The sequence below is a fragment of the Mus musculus genome, chromosome 7 (assembly GCF_000001635.26).
Source record: "Mus musculus strain C57BL/6J chromosome 7, GRCm38.p6 C57BL/6J".
In the NCBI taxonomy this organism is placed as follows: domain Eukaryota; kingdom Metazoa; phylum Chordata; class Mammalia; order Rodentia; family Muridae; genus Mus; species Mus musculus.
In genome coordinates this window covers 6,514,014-6,530,690 of record NC_000073.6, presented here as the reverse complement: position 1 = coordinate 6,530,690, position 16,677 = coordinate 6,514,014, and the positions used below count along the sequence as shown (strand labels likewise).

At 45.0% G+C, this 16,677-nt stretch overlaps 1 protein-coding gene across 2 annotated transcripts; it reads left to right on the top strand.

Moving 5' to 3' along the window:
- Positions 1 to 10,335: 10,335 nt before the first annotated feature.
- On the top strand, positions 10,336 to 16,492 carry Olfr1349 (olfactory receptor 1349). 2 transcript variants are annotated; one of them, XM_006540023.2, is made up of 2 exons: positions 10,336 to 10,718; positions 15,208 to 16,492. In XM_006540023.2, the coding sequence occupies exon 2, from the start codon at positions 15,264 to 15,266 to the stop codon at positions 16,215 to 16,217; it is 954 nt and encodes a 317-aa protein (XP_006540086.1). In that variant the 5' UTR covers positions 10,336 to 10,718; positions 15,208 to 15,263; the 3' UTR covers positions 16,218 to 16,492. The 2 variants fall into 2 exon arrangements, with proteins under 2 accessions (XP_006540086.1, NP_997019.1); NM_207136.1 differs by lacking the exon at positions 10,336 to 10,718 and having other exon boundaries at positions 15,264 to 16,217.
- Positions 16,493 to 16,677: the final 185 nt, after the last annotated feature.

Below are 16,677 nucleotides of genomic sequence, written 5' to 3'. Positions count from 1 at the left end.
TTGACTCCACCTTTATGGTAGATATATGTGGTGGTCTGAATAGGTTTTCCCCAATAGACTCATGCCTATGGGGAGTGGCACTATCAGGAGGTGTGGTCTTGTTGGAGTAGGTGTGACCTTGTTAGAGGAAGTTTGTCACTGTCAAGGTGGTCTTCGAGGTTTCTCCCTATGCTCAGGTTTTATCCAGTGTGGACGATACTCTCCCCCTGGCTGCCTGCAGAAGACAGTCTCCTGCTGCTTTTGGGTCAAAATGTAGAACTGTCAGCTCCTTCTCCAGCACCATGTCTGCCTGCACACTGCCATGCTTCCTGCCATGATGATAATGGACTGAACCTCTGAAAACTGGAAGCCAGCTCCAATCACATGTTTGCTTTGATAAGAGTTGCCTTGGTTATGTCTCTTCACAGCACTAAAACCCCAACTAAGGTAGTATGAGGCCTTTTTCTATACACTAACAATTATTTTTCTAATAATGGGGTAAACCTGCCTTTTTGAAGCCCCAATCATCTATCAAACCAGATATTTTACATAAGCGTAACCCATATTGGGCAAGATTTACAATGTTTTAAATTTTTTATTATTTATTTTTATGTACATGGTGATTTGCCTGTATGTACAAGCATGTATGTTTGTATACCACGTGTGTGTCTGGTGCCCCTGGAGGTCAGAAGAGTGCATCAGATCCCCTGAGACTGGAGTTATAGGCAGTCATGATCTGTGGTGTGAATGCTGGGAATTAAATATGGGCCATTTGGAAGAGGGGCCACTGCTGTTACTCAGGAAGACATTTCTCCATCATCAAGATTTACAGTCTTTTTAAAAAAAAAAGTCAGTGAGCAAAATGGTCTCATTATTTTGAATTGTCATCCCCCCATTCTGGAAGCTCAGAGAGACTGTAGCATGAGAAAATGGAAGATCTGCCACTTAACTGCAGAAGGTTCAGGACTATTGTAGGGTCTGCTTAAATCCAATATGACTGCAACATGACTCAAACACCAGGTCAATGCAGATGACAAAAATTTATTGTGATCAAGCTGCTGCTGCTTGATCAGGGCTGCAAAACAGACTCAGGAGCTGAACTGTGACCATGAGGGGACACTGTACAGGATGTTTAAATGGGTATTTATTAAACCATAAAATGAGGGAGAGCAGGGTGGACCATAGCATTGTATTTGACATAAGGGTTTGAGCAAGGGAGTTTCCACCAATCAGGATAGGAGTAGGTTCCTAGGCCTGGGAATATGAACTTAGTTTGACCCTGGCCAGCAAGATGGAGAGGTTGTCCTTGAGATGTCTGGATTTAGACAACCGTTCCCTTTACAATAGAAGCTGTTCAGCTACTGGGAAGTCCCCAACTCCCCTAGGGTGTGGGACCTTAAATTTAGTTTCTCCCTATGATTCAATGGAGTCTGAAAACAAAATGGTAGTACTTAGAGTAAGTTTCTTTTGCTTGTTCCAAACAGAGATAAGTGTGACACTTTTTATGACATCTACTCACCCATACAGAAAGCCCACAACAAACAAATGTAACACTTCTACCAGAATATAACTTGATGAGCCCGTGAGTTTGGGTCAGGGGTTACTTTCGGGAATCTGGGAGACTCAAAACCAGCACATTGCTGAAAGGCAGAGATGATGACTCCCCCAAAACCCACATCACTGGAGCTCTCTGCACAGCCTACAGCAACCTTGACCGATGTGAGATTCTCTCCTCTGCAGCTCAGCCAGTCGGAGTCTCGTCTGCCAGTGGCAGATCGCTGTTTCATTAACCTTGAGTGGCCCTTTTGGATCTTGTAAGTTTTAGCCATCCCAGCCGTGTGAGTTTGTTTACTCCCTGAGTCTTCAAACCTCTCTGTTCCTTCATGGAGGAAATGCTTTGATTCAGAGGAAACTGTCAGCCGCCATCCCAGCATCTGCAGTGAGGACATTATGTATTCAGCTGTTATGTGGTTATAATATGAGACAGACATTCTTATCCCCATTCCAGGCATTGGAGGAGGAGCCAAGAACAAATCCCTCAAAAAGTTTCCTCCAGAAATAACCCTTCTGGGGACACTCAAGGGACAATGTCATGATAAATCCAAAAGATGATTTTGAGCATAATGGTTTTATTCCATATTTATGTGTGAGCAATACATACCTGTGTGTGGGTGCAATGTGTGTGTGCCCTGCTTTCTCCAGTGCTCCCACCAACAGGTTGCTGCTCACTCCATGCACTTTCACTTTTTCCCATCACTGTGATAAAACACCATGACCAAAGCAGCTCATGGAAGAATTTTGAATTATGGTTCTAAAAGGAGAGTCCATAATGTCGGGGTGGGGGGCACAACAGCAGGAGAGCAGAACCAGGATCTGAGAGATCAATGACAAACAGGAGGCAGACAGAGTGGGCTAGAAGTAGGGTAGAACTACAAACTCCCAACACCCCCTTTGAGTGACCCACTTCCTCCAGCAAGGCTCCACATCCCAAAGGTTTCATAACCTCCCCGAATACCATGAGGGAAGTATTTAAGCATACAGCCCTATAGGGAACATTTCTCATTCAAGCCATTAAACTCCTTGTTTGGGAATAATGTGGTGATCATAATAATTGTAGTGATGGCCACCACTCAGCTCTTAACTTCCTGACTGCCCATTTGATATCTCATTTAATTTTCACAAGAATCCAGTAAGGTAGCCAACGAGTCACTTTGCTCACTGCTTTGATAAAATGTCTGACAAAAGCGGTGTGAGGAAGGGTGGGATTAGTTTTGGCTTATGTATTCCATCATTGCGTGGAAGGCATCTAGCCGCATTGGTCCAGGGAGTAGGAAGAGATGAAACCTTCCTCTCCCAGTTAAACCTCTCTGAAAACATCCTCAGAGAAATACCAAGAGGTCTATCTAAGTCCAGGCAACTTGCCAATCAAAATAACACATCACAGGTCGGGTCCAGTTATGTCCCATTTTACAAAGTGTGCAAGCCCAGCTAAACTAGCCCTTTGGCACCCAATTTCTCTATTGTGTCGCTAAGTTTTATACTTTCCATTAATTTACTTGTTTATTCACTTTACATCCCAGCTGCAGCTCCCCTCTTGTCCCAGTCCTCTCCTCACCACTCGGCCTCTCTCCTTCACCTCTAAGAAGAGGGACACCCCCCCCCCCAGTATCAACCTACCCAGACACCTCAGTCACTACAGGAATAGGCACATCTTCTGCCACTGAGCCCAGACAAGGCCACCCAGTTAGGGGACAGGATCCACAGGCAGACAATGGAGTCCGCATGAGCCCCTGCTCCAGTTTTGGGGGGACTTGCATGAAGACCAAGCTGCACACATATGTTGGAGACCTATGTCCCGCATGTGTGTGCTCTTTGATTGGTGATTCGTTCTCTGGGAGCCCCCCAAGGATCCAGGTTAGTTGACTGCATTGCTCATCTTGTGGAGTCCCTATCCCCTCCAGATTCCCCAGTCTTTCCCCCAGATCTTCCACAAGACTTCCCCAGCTTGGTCTAATGTTTAGCTGTGGGTCTCTGCATCTGTTTCAGTCAGAAGCTGGGGGGAGCCTCTCAGAGGACAGTTTTTCCTGTCTCTGCTGTGCTGGCTGAGACTCACGGGGACCAGGCTCAAATTTTATTTTTCTTAAAACATGCTCAGAACTCTGGAGAGATGGCTCAAAGGATAAATACTAACCACATAAGGTTGAGTGACAGGGGCTTGGTGGCTCAGTGCCCATATCAAAGCAAAATGTGATAGCCAGCTTGCACGCCGAGCATTTGGGAATTGACAGCAAGGCATCCTCAGAGCAAGCTTTCTAGCTAGACTAGACAAGCTAGTGAACTCCAGGTTCAGTGAGATACTCTGCCTCTGTAAATGCCGTAGAGGGAAACTGAGGAAGACACATCAACCTCTTACCTTCGCGTGTATGCATAACATTTCATTTAGGGGAATTCCCATAAACAAAGGAGTAAGTCAGATGGTAAGAAACCTTGGAGCCATGGAAAGATGCTTTGACTTATTCTATCAGAGTGGAGTGCTGTGGCAGATGTTTAATTCAGAAATGGATATGGCCTGATTTAGATTTATTCTGACTTATTTTTGTTAATCTTATTATTAAAATTCCATAATCACATATATATCTGAGATCAGAATGCTGTGTCAGGCTTCTCCAACTGTTGGACATTGTAAGAGGATGTCATCCTCTATAAAACCTGCCCTTACATCACATAATTCAGTTGCTGAAAAAATCATAGAAATCCTCAGAGGTTTTCTTCTTTTTTTAAACTTTATTTCATGTGTATGGATGTTTTTGCCTGCATCGTGTGTGTACTATGTGCATGCAGTACCCAAACAGGCCAGAAGAGGGCGACAGATCCCCTGGAACTAGAGAGCCAGTTCTGAGCTGCTATGTGGGTTCGGGGAATTGAAATTGGGTCCCCTGAAAAAGCAATTGGAAAAACGCTTTTAACCACTGAGCCATCTCGCTATTCCTAACTTCATAGTTTTAAAATTGCTGTGTGCATGTGTGCATGCATGTAGTGTATATACATGCATGCTGGCATATCTGTGTCCATAAATACATGATAGGCCCCTTACCCAATGAGCAAGCTACCAGCATGGTAACTCTCATAGTGTTTTAAATAGATTTATAGTTCTGTGGGGGCCTTCATTTGTAGCTGCCCTCAACTGTATGTGGTCCATGGGCCACAGGTTGAACATACCTGGTAGCTATTCAGTAAAGGCATTTCTTGTCTCTGGGGAGACTTAGGGGTGCTATCTGATCTACCTAGCTCATAGCACACTGAAGACAGAAAACAAATACTTCCTTCTGGGGAAACGATTTGTGACTCCATTCAGCATACATTTACTGAGTACCTGTTGCATGTGAACTGTTTTCAAATGGCCATGCCAGCATATTTGAGGCACATTTCACAGAACCCTGGTTGCACAAAATATTGTTTAAAAAACAATTCTTCCTTAAAATGAGAATTGAGAAATGTATGCAAGATAATACATCTCTTTTATGGGATGGAGAGAGGGCTCAGTAGTTAAGAGCACTGTCTTCCAGAGGGCACAGGTTCAATTCCCAGCAGCCACAAAGCAGCTCACAGCCATTTATAACTCCAGCTCCAGGGGATCCCTCACTTGGCCTCCTGTGTACTGCATATGTGTGATGCATAGACATGCACTCGGGCATACAAACAGTTACATAAAACGGGTATATTTTTAAAAATTACAATAATATGATTTTGTGATGCATAGGCATTTATATAATATTCAACTGCTAACATCCACAAATAGTCTTCTGGGTAAAGGCCCTCACTTCTTTTTGTCTTTCCACAGTGGCAAAACTGAAGTAGCTACAGAAATTACAAAAATATGTATCATCTCACTCTTTATTAAAAGTTCTGGGACAGTGAAGGACACTGCTGCTCTTGCAGAGGACCTGGCATCATTTTCCAGCTCACAACTGTCTGTGACTCCAGTTCCTGGGGTTGTGCACCCTCTTCTGGCCTCAGCAGGCATTGCACATGCGTGGTGCACATAACCTACATGCAGGCAAAGCACTCATACGCATGCTATAAGAATGAATGAATCTAGTGGTGATAGTGCACGACTTTAATCCTAGCACTGGGAAGCAAAGGCAGGTGGATCTCATGAGGGCAGCTTGGTCTATAGAGCTAGATCCAGGATAATAAGGGATTCACTGAGAAATCCTGTCTTCAAAAACTAAAATATACAAGTAAATAAATCTTTTAAAGATACGTGTTCTTTCATTAATTTTTGTTTTATTTTTATTAAAGGCAAGGTCTCACATAGTGTGGACCAGCCCTGAATTTACTACATAGCTAACACTGGCCTTGAATTCCTCATCTTTCTACCTTTATTTCCTAATACTTCATGTGTATTCCGACATATTTTTAAAAGGCAATTATTAAACTTCAGTCATGTAGTAAATGCCTTTGTAAGTCTTTCAGAAAGGATGTATTAAGGTTGTTCTAAGGGCAGGTTTAATTTTAGATTAAATGGAGCTTAATATTTGAGCCTGACACAGTTTTATTTTTCAAGTTCTATTGAAGTATTAGAGGACAATAAAAGGTTTTTTTCTTTTCAAAATGTAACCTGTAAAAATAATTTTTATGCGGGGCAGTGGTGGCACACGCCTTTAATCCCAGCACTTGGGAGGCACAGGCTCCCAAGGATTTCAAGGCCAGCCTGGTCTACAGAGTGAGTTCCAGGACAGCTAGGGCTACACGGAGAAACACTGTTTCGAAAAACCAAAAAAAATAATAATTTTTATTTATTTTTTGACAATTTTGCGCATATACTCAGCAGATCCGGGTCATAGCCACCCCAACTCCACCCCCCCCCACTCCCTCCAGTCATGCACAGCCTGCCTTCCTTATTTAAACTTTTTTTTCTTTTTAAGATCAAAGTCCAATTAGTGCTGCCTGCTGGGATGCTGGCTGATCTAAGGAGTATAACTTGAGGACCTGCTATACATACATACACATTATGAAGTGATTGCCATGATTGCATTAGTTAACATATGCATCGCCATGTGCACATATGTATGTGTGTGTGCCTGACATGTGCAGACACATGAGCCTCCTAGTACATTTTGAGTATGCAATACTTCATTTAACTACAGTGAACTTCAGTTAACTATTGTACCACTCTGTGCAATAAACCCTCAGAACACATCCTCTGTCGTGAAGTATGAGTACCTCCTCATAGCTCTTATCTTTCCAGTACTGGGGACCCGGGGAAGCCCAGGTTCACTTTCTGCTTCTAGGAACTCAATCTCTTCAATTCTTCACAGTGTGATGATGTGGTCCTTGTTTTCCAGTGACTGGCAGGTTTCATTTACCATAATGTCCACTGGGTTCAATATTACTGTTGCAAGGAGCGCATTTAAACTCCACTTAACTATGGGTCTATCCAAGGACTCTGACCTCAGTTATCTAAAAGGTCTGGGACCAGTGAGACCGCTCCTTAGATAATGGTGCTTGCCACCAACTGTGATGACCTTAGATTGATCCCCAGCACCAACAGGAGGAAGAAAGCTGACTCCTACCCATTGTCCTCTGACCTCCACACAAATGCCTCCTCCTCTAACCTTCTCCTCTTCCTCTTTCTCCACTTTCTCCCCACTCTCTCCCTTATCTTTCCCTTCCTTTTCCTCCTTGTGCCTCTTTTCTCCTCCTCCTCTACTTTAGACTCTTTCTTCCTTCTTTTCATATTCCTTATTTTTCCTGAATGCTACTCCGTCATATCACTCTGCAAAGAGCTATTTTTACTTAATTGAACATTTTGGGGGAAAAAAATCCTCATTTTTTTTTAATACAGGAAGGTGTCTGCATTGTTTCCTGCTGAGTGAATGAAATATTATGGCTCACCCAGCCCTTATCAAGGTATATTTGTAATGTCAATATTGTTATTGATGCTTCTTACACATCCTTTCATGAGCACACTCAGCCCCTCATGTGAGCATATCCACTGCATAGCCTTGAGACGAGTGATGGCCGACCAGCTGTTAGAAATGCTTGTTCTAACACTGATTGGATTCTATCAATTTTCCCCTAAGGCAAGTTGTGCAGCTGACATTCTGCCTTGACAGGAGGAGGCAATTTGTCTTTCCAGAACCCTGCCAACAGCAAGCATTCTCTTTCCATTGGCTTTCCCAATTTACAGAGGAGACTCAACCCACCTGGGCCATGGTTGGAAAGATGAATAGAAAGACGCTGCCTCCCCTGGTCTCCACTGGGCACAGAGAGGATGGATAATGAGCATATCGTCTACACTCCTCAGGGAAAACAAATGACTCCAGATCCCCGGTCAGAGATTGATATCCCTGGGACTCGCCATCAACCAGCCCTGACTACGGATGAGCAAGAAGGTGAGTGTTAGCTCCAGCTCTTTGGGACTGTGTGGCTACTCAAGAATGAGGGATGGTCTTTTTAAGAACATTACTGGAAAGATAGGAGGTGTGGGTGTCTCCTCTTGCCAAGTTTGGAAGTTTTCTGGGCTTCAGTTTCTTGCCCCAGTCATCACCTGATAATTAACTTGACGGAACAGAACTGTGGCAGGTGCACAGTGGTAGGGAGCGAGAATCCCTGGCATGTTTGGGACACCAATCTGAGCTTCTCATTTCCAATCTGAGAATCAAGCACAATGGTAATCTCAAGGAAAGCAGTATACTCAATAGTTCTGAAGCAACCCCTCCCCCTTCTTCCCTCCTCTCTGCTTTCTTCCTCCCCTCCATTCCTGCCCATTTCTTTCCTTCCCATCTTCCTCCCTCCTCAACTTCCCCATCCCTTTCTTCCTAACTCCCTCTCTCCACTCTTATCTCCCTTTTTGTCTTTCTTATGTCCCTTCATTTTCTTTCTTACTTCCTTATTGCCTTTTCCTTCTCTTAATTATCTTAGAACACAATCAAGTTCTACAAGTAACACAAGACTGAAGTTTGTCTATGAATGTCCTTTACATTATTTTGGGGGAAGCAGGGCTTGAAGTAGGGTCTCAGTAGACCTGTTTCAAGTTCCTTAGGACTGGGCTTACAGATGTGCACCATGATACCCCACCCTTTATAATATAAAAAATATATAAAGCTGAAAACAACTTCACTGCATAAAGTAATAAAACAGCACCTATATAAGTGATGGTTGTGTGCTGGGACTGCAAAGAGTTCTTTTTTTCAATCGTATTTATTTGTGTATGGGGTGATACCACATGTATGAAGGTCAGAGAATAGCTTGAGGACTTGTTTCTTGCATCAGTTGGATCCTGGGAATCAGTCCAGGTCATTTAGCTTGGCAGCAAGTCCTTTTACACACTGAGCTATCTCACATGCAGAGGTTAAAAGGGATTGGAAGATTGAGGAGGGAGGTTCATCCTCACTCTGGCTCCATGAAACAAGTGGACAGTTCTGCTCACTTCATTGGATTGGCAACAAAATTAAGGATTGTCTGGATGACCCATGTAACTTAGAATTGGCTGGATACTGTCCACCAGATTTGTAAGGCAGACAATTGCCCAGCCAATTTTAGTGACAGAGAAAAATAATCGCACAGATGAAAACACAAAAGACACGAAATCTGCTGTGAAGCCCATTATAATTTTATTTTTTAAGGTGGTCTACGGGGCAGGGTCGATGGCTCAGTTGAGCAGGTGGCGGGAACCATGCCTGAAATGTACCTGACACTGAACATTATCCTCTCAATATGTAAGATGGGATCTTCTGAGTCCCGTTTTATCTGTGTGGAAACCAAAGCTCAGAGATGAATGGAAGCCTCCCAAGATCTCAGAGCAATTTTCATCAACAGAAATGACAGCCTCATGTAGTACAAGTTGACTCCAAATTCTTCGTGTAGACAAGTATGACCTGGAACTTCTGGTCTTCCTGCCTCCACCTCCCAAGTGCTGGGATTACAGTGTGCACAACCATGCCCAGGTGCTGGGGACTGAACCCAGGGCTTATGCCTGCTAGGTAGGCACTCTCCCAGCTGACCGACATCCTAGCCCACATTGCTATAACGTGAGCACTCTTTCATTGATCAGCCTGAGTTGACTCCCTCACCATCCTGAGGAAGACACAATTGCTGTCTCTTTGTGTAGATTAACAACAATGAACAGTATCTTGTGGTCCACAAAACACACTTTCCTTTTTTAAAGGAATAAAATTGTGTAACGAAACTATCAAGCTGTCTGGCTTGTGCCCAGCAGATTCTTCAAATCTTCCAGCAGGTGCAGGAGAGACTCTTGGTGGTCTTCTTAGGATCTCCCCACCATGTGAGGCAGGCCTGTGTTCTGTCCTTCAAAATGTTACTGTGTAGTTGGAAATTTTAAATTGCATATATTTAAGGTGTGCAACCTGACTTTTAAAAATCTGGCAGGAAGACCACAAGTTTTGTCATCCTTTGCTACACGATGACTTTGGAGTCAACCTGAACTACATCAGACTCTGTCATTTCTATTCATGGAAATTGTTCTGAGATCTTGGAAGACTTTCATTCATCTCTGATGAAGTGATACAAAATAACATCTCATTATGACATCTTCATACATGTATATAATGTACTTAAAACACCCAGTTGCACTCTTCTGTCCCCATTAGATTCACTTCCCTTCCTCTTCCTACCTAGTTTCCTTTACATGTTCCCACCTCCCTCTCTTCTGCTCTCCCTCCCTTCTTCCCTCGCCACTCTTCCTTCATCTTTCCCTTCCTTCCTCTCTCCCTGCCTTCTTTGCTTTCTTCCTTCCTTCACTCTCTCCTTCCTTCATTCCTCCCTCCTCTCCTTCCTTCTTTCCTCCCTTCCATCATCCCTCCCCCTTCCCACTCTCCAGTGAGTTTTCATTAGGGCAATATTTCACATATGAATACTTTGTGTGATGACTGCTATAACCAAGCTAACACAGCCTTCAGCTGACATAGTTGCCTCCACCTGTGAGTCATGGATTTAAGAGTCAACTTCTTATCAAGATACAACATAACCTCCATTAACTGCAGACATCACGCTGCCAAAATAAGGTACGTCTGTCTTCTTCTTCAAAACAATGATGTCCTGGTTTCTTTGTGATGGAACGAGTATTTAGAGGTGTGGAACTTCTTGTTTACTTTCCATCGCATGGCTGCGGAAGGAGGAATCCCATATCTGAACCAGCCACATCTGAGCTCTGCCACAAACAGCAGGGAATCTAGGACAAAGGTCCCAGCATCAAGACTCACCATTTCCACCAGGTAAGTGGGGATTTGGGCATCCTGTGTATCCATTTGAGCATTCCGTGTGGTTTGGGAAAGTACACCGGGGAATGGACAGAGCTGACATTGAATGGCTTATTGAGTGACTTACTCAGGCAGCACGTGATAGTGCTTGTCTGTAGCTGGGCATCCTGAGCTCACAGCTACACTTTTGCTCCAGAAAACTTATTTTACTTTTCTGTTTCCCCATATGGCAGCCACAAACTTTGGGATTGGCGTAGCTATTCATAGTTTTATAGAGGAGGGCACAGAGAAGCTAATTCTCTCTGATTGTTGTGGATTAGCTGAAGCATTGTTGCCTGGAAACTCACCATACTTCAGAGGTTCAAATACTCACCCTTACACTGAGCCCTGCATCTGAGCTCCAGTCCCTAAACCCAATTGCTTTCTCCACAACCCAGCAGGGAAGTCTCATGGACTCCTTCTTCCTTCCCACCCCCTGGAATCTTTCAGTCTGTGTGTCTGTGTCTCTCTCTGTCTGCCTCTCTCTCTCTCTCTCTCTCTCACACACACACACACACACACAATGTATTCACTCATCATTTAGGTGAATATGATTTTTTTAAATGGATTGCAGGTGTCAAGGAGACAGGAAGAAATGTCAGTTATGAGCTTGCAATGCTCATTATGTGAAAGGTGACTGTTACCTATGCTGAGGGGGTTGACGTGGAGATGGTATCCACTAGTAGCGCAGAGTGTGTTTTTATAAAATTCCATTTTATTTTTTAGGCCTGGGAGCCCAAGTCTGTTAGATAGAAAATCTTGAATGTAGAGCTCTGAGCTACAGTCAACCAACCATGTCATTAGAGAGGCTGTTAAAAGCATCACTTTCCTCTCAGAGTTGAAAAAGATGTCAGTCTGTGTTTAACTTTCTTCTGCCACATTCTTAAGACATATCTGCTCCTATAATGCAAACACAATATGCAGATGGTCTTTCACATCCCCTGTGAAAGGGTTGTTCAACTCTAGAGGAATTGAGACCCACAGGGTAGGAGCCACTGGAATAGAGTATCTTTTTTTCTCCCCACCTTAGGACCTTGTAGCACTGAACCAGTCCTTTTGTGCTATGATAGATGGCAGCAAGTTCTGGCAATCTGCCTGTCTATGTTCCCCACCCCATTCCTGGGGTCATTGAACCACTTATGGCTCAATATGAATTCACTACTGGGAATTGAACATGCAAGCCAAGCCCTCGAACCCACCAGGCCACCTCACAGTTTCATTCATGATAGACATCACTTCTAGATGTGGTACTGCACAGCCATGGTCTGGGACTGGCTTAATTGCAGGCCTATGTGAAGAAGGTGGGACCAGCATTTACCACTAAGTTGAGTGTGAGAAGCCAGCATGCAGCAAAAAAAAAAAAAAAAAAAAAGAAAGAAAGAAAAGCAAGTGTGAATGTGTGGGAAATTATAAATATGTTCTAAGGAAAAGGAGCATGAAAACACTGGCTGTCTTCAGATGCTCAAAAGAGTACTTGTGAGTTTCAAGGTAAAGTTGTTCAGCTATCTGGTAAATATTGATTCTTCACTTTTAATGAGCCAGGCATTGTCTTAGGTTCCGGGGACATTGTGTAAGAAAAGCAAAGAGATACACATGCAACACATACAGCTGTGGAAATGTCTGATGCTACATGTAGAGCCTACACATAGAACCGGCTAGAATGTCACTCTATAATACCCTTCTGCGCGCACCCCCCTTCTGAAGAAAGGTGCCCCTCTGTCTGCCCAAGCATTAGAAGTTGAGGAACAGGTCTCACTTTTCCATTTAAAACTTGGATCCAACATCAGTTTTTGCTACAGTATCTGGTTACAGTATCAACTCAAAATTGCCGTCTGGATTGAATGAATGCATGAATGAATGAATGATGGATGGATGGATGGATGGATGGATGGATGGATGGATGGGTGGGTGGGTGGGTGGGTGGATGGATGGATGGATGGATGGATGAATGGATGGATGGATAGATGAATTTGGAAGGTGTTCCCAAAGAAAATGTGGATGTCATGATGAGACAAGTAAGCTTGATTTTTTTCATGCAATGAGTATTAAAAGGAGTGCTTTGAAGTCTCTGATGACTTTGGATATATTTGAACATGACCCAGTCTCTGACGTGTGTGTGTGTGTGTGTGTGTGTGTGTGTGTGTAGGATGAAGTTTAAAGGTGGCAGTTTTTTCTGACCTAGCTAACTCCCAAATAATTGAGATTGAGACCTACCAACAGACTTTAAGCACAATAACTGAGCAGATATCCCTCACCCTCTATGCTATGTAGCTACTTCTCAGCTACATACCCAGAGTTACTTACATTTAGTTTCACCTTGTCTCACTCGCTATAGCTGTCTGTCCTCATGGAGAACTCCCTTCGTAATTCCTTCTTGTGCTTAACCTTATGGTGTCCTCCTCCTCTCCTCCTCTCCTCCTCTCCTCCTCTCCTCCTCTCCTCCTCTCCTCCTCTCCTCCTCTCCTCCTCCCCTTCCTCCTCCTCCTCTTCTACCTCTTGTGTGGCCCTTTTGCTCCTGGACCCTCACCTACTAATAGTGAACTTTTTTCCTGGTTCTCCTCCCTCTGACCCCAACCTGTGATCAGAAGTCCAGCTTTCCTCTCTTCTCTGCACAGACATTTGCTGTTCAGCTTTTATTAACCATCAGAGGTAACTGGGAAGCATTCTTTACACCACATTGATACAGGAGATTCTTCATGACAATGCCCATGTCGAGACTACAACTAGATCTACACAGAAGTCAGTATCTGAATATACAGTGCACAAGCCCCTCCAGTGTGTGTGTGTGTGTGCGCGTGCATGCGTGCGCGCGTGTGCACATGTGTGTGGGGCGGGGGGGCTACTGTAGTATGTGCAGGTAGAGGTATACTTGCCTGCACATTAGAACGTAGAGGCCAGAGGTTAGTGCTGGTGTCTTCACTCACTGTTCCCTTCTTTATTCTCATTTTCAGAATGTTTAGATATACATACGTATAGCATGCACATGGGTGAACATCGTGTTCATGAGCACTCATGAAGACGCCAGAGGAGGGCACTGTGTCTTCTCATTCTCTGCCCCACTTCTTTAAGACACAGCCCCCCAGTGAACCAAAAGCTTGCCATTTCAACTACGCTGATTGCCCAGAGAGCTCCCATGGTGCCCTTGTCTCTGTTCCCTTCCCCCAGCACTGTAGTTATGAGCATATAAAGCCATAGGTGGCTTTTACATGGATGCTAGAGATTTGAACACAGCTCCCCAGGTTCTCACAGCAAGCTCTCTCCCACCTCACCATCGCTCCAATCCTCTACCTTATTTTCTAAGACAGGGTCTGTCACTGCATGTGGACCCCCCTGTTTCAGCCAGACTCTGGCTGTTAAGCAGCCCTAAGGTCCTACTGCCTCTGTACCACATCCCCTATGATTCACACTGGGGCTTACAGAGGCAGCACCTGCTTTTATGTGATGAGGATTTAAACTTTCATCTTCCTGCATGTGTAGCAAGCACTGTGCCACTGAGCCACCTCTCCAGCCTCAGAAAGTCCATATAGCTTACTCAAAATTGGTTTTTCACAAAACCTGTCTGAGAGACAAATTTTGGCAGGATTTAGTGAAGGACAATCCCCTGAGCTGAAGATGAAGCGTCATGACCCATGGCGCTCACAGGTCACAGGGTGAGTAGACTTAGTTGACTAGGAGGTAAATTTCATCTAGTATTTGTTCAATTACAACTACAGTCAGAAAGTATAAATAGTAGAAAGGGGGGCTGCTTGTTTTATTCTGGCCACCAAGTTATAGGCCCTCAGAAAGTGTTATCTAGTAATACGTGAAGGGATGTGGGAGTAAGTGAATGCATGTGCCATGTGATGTCAGAGAGCATCTTACAGGGGTTGGCTCTTCACTTCCACGGTGTAGATACTGAGAATTGAACTCAGGTCTTCCAGCTTAGTGGCAAGCTCCTTTATTCTCTGAGCCATCTTGACAACCTTGAAGATGACATTTTACTATATACCTGGAGACTGAGAACAGTCTAACAGTGTCAACATACAGAGGGAACAGGGCTATGTAAAGGCAAGGGCCCTGGGGATGCCATGCTGGGGCGTGGGGGAAGAATGGTAGGTGTTGAGGATTGTAAGAACCTGTTGGAGACTAAAGGGACATGTGTATGGAGATGTAACCAAGAACCGGCACACGTAGCCATCCTTATGAACTGACATGGGAAGAGTGGTTGGAGGACAGAGAATGAACAGTGCAAAGACTCTGAGGCCGTGTTCATCTGCTGGAGGAGATCTGTAGAACATAAACCAGGGAAACAGAGAGGAGTTAGGTCAGCACATGAGGTCACTCCCTTTATCCCACGGGTTAACTGAGATGGTTTTAAAGACCTCGGTTGTCAGGGGGGTTGATTTGCATTTGGATAGACTTTCCTTTGACTATAGGAGATTGAACCTACAGGCCACAGTTCTCACTTCATCTTCTCCTCCCTCAGCACTCCATAGGGTTCCTCCCTGGTCCTTAAACACAGTACCTGCGAATCCTGGGCCCATGCCACCCTTCTGGGAAGCGCCACCCTGGGCCAATCAGAGCCGAGCACGCGAGCTGGAGTTCGTGCTGCTGGGTTTTGCACACGTGCCCTCACTACGCCCGATGCTTGCAGCGCTCTTCCTGGCAGCCTTCCTGCTCACAATGTCAGGGAACTCGCTCATCGTCTTGCTCACCAGCCTGGACTTCGGCCTCCGCACGCCCATGTACTTCTTCCTGCGCCAACTGGCGCTGGTAGAGATCTGCTTCTCACTGGACGTGGCACCCCGCCTGCTGGTGACCCTGCTGCAGCCTGGACGTGGGGTGTCCCCCACGAGCTGTGCCCTGCAGCTGCTCCTTGTGCTGTCCTGTGTCACATCTGAGTGCTTCCTTCTCATGGTCATGGCCTGGGATCGCTTTCTGGCCATCTGCAGGCCACTGCGCTATGGCGCCATCATGAGCCCGCAGCTGTGCTACCTGCTAGCTACTACCTGCTGGCTGGCGGGAATCCCTGTGGCACTCGTCTTCACCATCTGGCTCTTTAACTTCCCCTTCTGTGGGCCACGTGGCATCCGACACTTCTTTTGTGACATAGCACCTCTGCTGAGCCTGGTGTGTGCAGACACCAGAGTTTTCGAGGCCAATGTGTTTGTGGCCACCGTCCTCGTCATCATGGTTCCCTTCTGTCTCATAGCCACATCCTATGTGATGATTCTGGTTGCTGTCCTTAGGATGCCATCGGCCTCTGGGCGCCACAAGGCCCTGTCCACCTGCGCCTCCCATCTCATAGTGGTAATTCTGTTCTATGGCACAACAGGGGTCATCCACTTGCGCCCCAAGGCCAGCTACTCTCCAGAGAGCAAGCAAGTGGTGTCGCTGTCATACACCATGGTGACCCCTATGCTTAACCCCCTCATCTACAGCCTGCGGAACAAGGAGGTCAAGGCTGCCTTTGGGCGTGTATGCTGTGGACGCTAAGAGTCCAGACTCCATGAATGAACTCTCTCCTCTGCCAGCTTTCAGCGTCAGATAATTATTGAGGCCCACTTTCCCAGTGTGGCTTAACACCCTGACTTTCTTCTAGGAAACCCATGCCATTTCTCTACCTAAGAGAATGCAGAACAGCAAATTCTGATCAGGATTATTTTAAATAAAGGTAGGCAAATGAATCCACTTAGCCAACTAGAGTGCACTAGCTAGCATCTTCGGCAAGAATGACATGTAACACACCATCTTAAAATTTAGTGTCATAAAGCCTGCAACTTATTCTCATTCACTTTCAATAAGCTGAGTGTTAAGTAATTGAGGCTGGACCCACTTGGGTGATATTTTTGACATGGGCTAATTTTGCTCATGCAAATGGATGTTGATCAATGTTAGTATGATTCAGCTGAAGATGCTTTGGTTCATATACGTCTCTTGAGACCCAAGAGCAGGA